Source organism: Gekko japonicus, unplaced genomic scaffold (assembly GCF_001447785.1).
Source record: "Gekko japonicus isolate JY-2015 unplaced genomic scaffold, Gekko_japonicus_V1.1 scaffold1, whole genome shotgun sequence".
In the NCBI taxonomy this organism is placed as follows: Eukaryota; Metazoa; Chordata; class Lepidosauria; order Squamata; family Gekkonidae; genus Gekko; species Gekko japonicus.
Window position 1 is genome coordinate 1,074,440 of NW_015164181.1, and position 6,060 is coordinate 1,080,499.

General features: G+C 45.1%; 1 protein-coding gene across 1 annotated transcript in view; it reads right to left on the bottom strand.

Moving 5' to 3' along the window:
• The window catches only part of DERL2 (derlin 2), a 9,953-nt gene that overhangs the window by 1,784 nt on the left and 2,109 nt on the right, over nt 1-6,060 (bottom strand). The window contains exons 3-5 of the mRNA XM_015408016.1: nt 3,671-3,744; nt 2,742-2,835; nt 1,136-1,331 (exon numbers count right to left, since the gene is read on the bottom strand). Of these exons, the coding sequence (XP_015263502.1) occupies nt 1,136-1,331; nt 2,742-2,835; nt 3,671-3,744 (364 nt within the window). The remainder of the gene's footprint in view (nt 1-1,135; nt 1,332-2,741; nt 2,836-3,670; nt 3,745-6,060) is intronic.

Below are 6,060 nucleotides of genomic sequence, written 5' to 3' on the forward strand. Positions count from 1 at the left end.
CCCCCCCCGTTCGAGGGCCTGGCGGGCCAAGCCGCCCAGCCTCGTCCCTCTCTCCACCACCCGTTCAAGGCGCCACCTAGCCTTGTTTCTCCTCCCACCGCCCATTCAAGGCAGGCCACCCGCTGGGGCCTGGTCCTCCACACTGGCCATTGATTGGGGGGGAGCAGCCACAGAAGCACCGCAGAGACGGGCGAGGTGCTGGGGAGGCGCAGTGCTGCTTTGGGCTGGAGGAAGACAGGAGGTGTGTTCAGCAGAGCGAAGGCACTGTGTTCTGAGGCACATTTGGGCAGGCACCGCCTCTGTAGGTGGGAGTCAGAGAACGCAGCCAGTGGCCACGGTCCCCGTTGTGGCAGTTCTTGCAGCCAAGGGATTAGGGAGCGCATCGAATGTGGCCACCCCAAAACAGCTTTATTATATAGAGATATGTTAGCAATGTTTAATGTGTTGCCATCAGCAGTATTATATGGGAGATTCCAAAAAAATCCCATTCGACAGTAGATTGTGTTCCTGCACTGAGATAGAAACTCTTGAACGTGTGTTTCTTTCAGGCCCTTTCTACTCGGACCTGCGCCTTCCATTCATCGAGCCGTGGCTGAGAAAATATTCAGGGAAACCTGATAAATGTAAGATTTACTTTTTGCTGACAACCCAAAATCACATAATAATTGAAAGTGTTGCAAAATTTCTGTATGAAGCTTCAAGGAGGCATTCAGTATTCCTTGCAAATTGAGTCTTATGATCTGTATGTTATGCCAATAAAGGTTGTTTCATTTCTCTCCCTTGATGCTGTCGCACAACGACCCTCCTGTGAATTTAGCAGGGCGCTTTTTACGACAAACTAATCCAGGCTTGGAAATCGCCACTTGCCCATCTTGTGAGTCAATAGGGTACAAGTGGTCAGAGTGTATCTGGGAGACCAGGGCTCGAATTATACTTGGCCATGGAAGCTGGCCGGGTGACACACACTCAGCTGAACCTACCTCATACGGTTGTTGTGAGGATAAAATGGCAGTGAGAACGATGTAAGCCTCTTTTGGGAGAAAGGTCGGGTATAACTGGAGTAAATAAAATAAATTTTAAAAGCAAAAGAACTCTGGAGGGCTCAAGAATGCTGAGACGATCATCATTGGCTTACCCAGGAGATCCACGATAATCGAGTTGCCCAATAACAGTGAAAACCCCATGAGAATCCAAGGAAGAAACGGGGCCTGGAAGATGAGGAGCCCAAAGAAATTCATGCGGACAAAAGGGTTCCGGCGGCTCCAGACGTACACCAGCATAATTGTGAACGCCTGCCCTAAGAAAACCAAGTTGACAAACAAGCCAAATATCTGGCAGAGAAGCTGTCAAAGAAAAAGCGCGTAGCAAGGTCTTGGCAGTGAGGAAAGAACGGGTCCTGCCTCAGATGCTCTCTCTGTATTTATTAAAAGTATTTCCATCTGTGGGGATCCATACAGCTAACGAAGTGTAACAACAGGAAGGAACAAAAATTATCCTGGTGCTCTTGAGAGCACTGAGAAAGCCCCACTGCACTTTCTGAATTACCCAGAAAGATACAAGCCAACTAACAAGATTTTTATTATCCTAGAGTAACCCTCTTCTATTTCCTCTACATTGTCACAAAACCCTAACCTAAATGTCTATGGCTCGAGTCATATAAAGCCACAGTTTGTGCTAACCCATTTTTTAAAACTGAATTATGGTTGGCGTTTCTGAAGAAATGAAGCAGCGAATTATGGTTTAGAGCCGCTTGTCTGCTGTCATTGTTCATTCTCAAAACCCTTACCATTTTAACTCAGAAGGGGATGTTCTTAAATCCAGCTTAACATTTTGGTACTTATGGTAGACCTAGTGAAGTTCTGAAAACACCGGTCACATAGAACAGACCCAAAGGGCTTCTTCATGCAGCACGTAGTGAGTTTAGGGAATCCATCAGTGCAAGCTGTGGCGTCTGCCAATGGCTTCCAAAGGGAGCTGGACAAATTCAAGGCCTGTCAGTAGCTATCAACCTCGATAGTGAAATGGAATCTCAAGGTCTGGCAGTATGTCAGTGAGGAGCAATTGATGGGGGGGGGGGGCTGTTGCTTCCATGCTGTGCTTGAGGCTTCCCAGAGACATCTATTTGGCTACAATGAAAAAACGGGGGAACACATGAAGCTGTCTTCTACTGAGTCAGACCCCCGCTCTGTCTTCAGTATTGTTTACTCTGACTGGCAGTCGCTTTCCAGAAGTCTTTCACATCACGTACTGTCCGAGCCTCTTAGCTGGAGGTAACAGGGACAGAACCTGGGAACTTCTTCACACCAAGCAGATGCCCTATTCCAGAGTCATGGACCCACCCCTAAGATTAACCAAGATACCAGTCACATTGCTGGTCTGATCTACGAGGGTTCTTGTGTCCCATATTTATAACTTTCTGACTTCAGAAGTTCTACCTTCTGAAAAGTCTTTCCATATAAGCATTTCTGCAAAGGAACCGCGCTGTGTTGCATCTGATTCTGAGACAAGGAGCAGACCTAGCGGGGGTTGCTGTGGCCTGGCGTCAGCTGAAAAGAGAACCTAAAGAACTACCAGAACTCTCCTGCATCTGCATGTTGTGGCGAGCGATCAATAAATGGTGGTCAAGTGGTTTTAGGGGGGAATCTTGTCCATTATGACTGAAGTTCCCCATAAGGAACCCTGATTTCTCCAGACACTCCTGTGGTGCTTCTTAGCTTTCAGCTAAAACAGGAAAAGGATACAGTCATTAACAGGCCACCGAAAAAGAACATAAATACGAAATCGGCTGTCCGGCCCCGGAACGATCCTTCTTCCAGCATTCGACAGTAACGGTATCTGAGGTTTAAAGGTCAGGAAAATTCTCAATGCCAGATAAACACAGAAACTGCATATTGGATCTTAAGGATTTTTTTAAAAAACAAGGTTTTACATATCGGGGGGGGGGGGGATGTTTCATATGACTGTTAAGCCAGCAAGTGGAGGTACCTCTGAACACATTTCAGTGGCTACAGTGTGTTATTATTCAACAGAAAAGTAGACAGATGAGACTCTAGAGTCTCCACTCCGGGTTTTTAAAGCATATTTTCTCTGGATTCTGATTCCTGTTTATGACTTTATGATAAGCTTCACTTTCTTACAAAGTGGGCAATCTAAGAACTGAAAGAAGAGGGGACCATGTGAGGCTCATTCACTGCCACAGGAGGTGGTGCCGGCTACAAGCATGGATGGCTTCAAGAGGGAATTAAATAAACATATGGAGCAGAGGTCCATCAGTGGCTATTAGCCACAAAGTATAGATAGGAACTCTCAGTCTGGGGCAAGTGATGCTCTGTATTCTTGGTGCTTGGGGGGGGGCAACAGCGGGAGGGCTTCTAGTGTCCTGGTCCCACTGCTAGACCTCCTGATGGCACCTGATGTTTTTGGCCACTTTGTGACAGAGTGTTGGACTGGATCGGCCTGATCCAACATTGGCTTCTTTTATGTTCTTAAGAGATAGTGTTGTGCCAGTGTAGGATCTGGGAGACCCAGGTTTGAATGCCCACTCTGCCATGGAAGCTCGCTGGGTGACTTTGGGCCAGTCACACACTCAGACTAGCCTTACCTCACAGGGTTGTTGTGAATATCAAATAGAGGAAAGGAGGACGAGATTTAAACCAAGAAAAAAAGATACAAAAATATCATATTAAATAAAAAATTAAATCCAACTGGTCCAAAGAAAAGGAAGTTGGTGATCAGTCTCCATACCTGGAAGACAAAATGGGTGGTAGAAGTTAAAATGTGATTATTGTTAAGCTCACAGCTAGAAGGGAAAAAAATCACTTTAAACAAACATCACGTCATATTTAAAAGGGCATTTTTTCTTCTTCTCCCGACAGCATGGCAAACTCTCCTCTTGACTTCTCAAGAGATCTGGAAGCAGCGGTGTACAGGGAGAAAAATCTTTCTTATAGTTACAGTTGATCTTGGTCTGGTAAGCCCACACTCTGCTTTTAGACATCCCTTTGATATCACCTTCCCATCTTTGAGCATGCCCATTTCTTTAAACAGGTGTGATACAATTGATGGAAAGTGCCACTGAGCATGCACGTAAGTGTTTTCTTTCTGAGAGAGCCACAGTGAATCCCCCCCCATTTAAAAAGTAGGGTTTCTTCTAAGGTAGACGCTAAGGCTTGCACACATACCTAAAAACTAGCACCTCTCTTTTCAGTCATTAAATGCAGTCCAGTGTGATGCAGTGGTTAAGAGTGTGGGGCTAGGAACTGGGAGACCCAGGTTTGAATCTCCATGTTGCCACTGAAGCTCGCTGGCTGACCTTGGGCCAGTCACTTTCTCTTGGCCTAAACCACCTCACAGGGAAGTTGGGAGGATAAAATGGAGGAGGAAACAACAATATTATGTTTAGGGTTCTCACTGGGGAAGAAATGCAGGGTATCAATAGTTGAAGAAATATCCACTACCTTTGACAGCATGCTAAGAACAATGCCTGCTATTTTTCAGCGCGGGCATTGGCCCGACTGATCAGGCTGCAGATTTTAAGTTTTTTGATACCTATTAATACAAGTTCTTGCTTGAGAACTGCAGAGGGCAAACTTACAAGAAGCAGTCCGTCCTGTCCAAGGAAAGGGGAATGCTACTTCTAACAGGATGCTTGCTGCAACACACGCATGCATCCCCTAAAAAGAAAACCGTCTACCACACAGTCCTAAGCAGAGCTACACCCTTCTAAGTCCACTGAAATCAATGGGCTTTGAGCAGTGTAAGTCTGTTTAGGATTGCACTGTCTTTGGGCCCCTGCTAATTTAAACAAATTTAAAGAAATTAATATTTCTTTAACTGGGCAGCAGCTCTACTTTTTATTATTATTTTGACTTTTACCCCGCCCTCCCCGCCAAAGTAGGCTCAGGGCGGCTGAGATGTACGAGGTAGAGCAATACACCTGTACCACCAAACTTGATGCTAGGTCTCCAGACCTGACTGCATTTGATCACTCCCATCATTGCTTGCAAGATACTGTAGTCCCACATCATACCATATAGTCAACGGCACAGTATAAAAGGCCGTGACAGTTTTAACAAAACAACACCAGATTTTCATACCGAAGCAATTATTTCTCCAGTTCTCCAACTTTTTCACCACTGAAAATACTTATTACATTTCGGTTATCTGATTGGCACACAGTTTGAGCTAATCCTGGTGTTACTTTTTTCACCATTGTGGAATTTGGAAAGCAAGGAAGAGACCTGCCCAGAGACTGGGATGGTAGAACTGCCATTTGTGTATGTCAGACCTGCCTTTGGCTCTCCCCTGAACCAGTTGGGTGCTAGTTAGATGTGCGCAATTGCTCTGTTGGCTTTCTGGTTTATTTCTATCTGAAGAGAACAGCAGAACAGACTCACACCCGATCCACCCTTTAGCTCACTTCACTATAGTAAAATGCCATCAGGTTACATGACACTTCTGCTAGAACAGGGGTGGCCAAACTGTGGCTCGGGAGGGCGGCTGGGCAACCTAAATATCATTAGCAAACAAATATCATTGGACAAATAAATATCATGATCAATATCTGCTTTTATCACTTTTGTTATTATTTTTGGCAGTCTCGTTTAATGTTAATCAAAAGCAAATTTGCATATTTACCAGTAAAAACATGTAATATTTGTTCATGTCTTGCGGCTCTCAAACATCTGTTGTTTATTCTATGTGGCTCTTACATCAAGCAAATTTGGCCACCCTTGTGCTAGAAGCAACTTGTGATTTTTTAATTTCATTATGCTACTCATACTCTGCCTTTCTTACTGGGACTCGAGGTGGACTACACAAACCGAACCAATACAATCAACAGGACTGGGAGATTCAATAAACAATGGAATAGGAATTGGTAGCAGAACCAACCAGAAATCTAAAAAAACAGAACTGAAGCAAAGCATAAGTGCTGAGACGACACATTAAATGATGCAAAATTACACAGTAGAATCCAACTCACAGCAAACTATATAAAGGCCCCGGTCATACGGGCCGGATATCGCCGGGGGGGGGGGGGGGGGTGTGAGTTGATGTTAC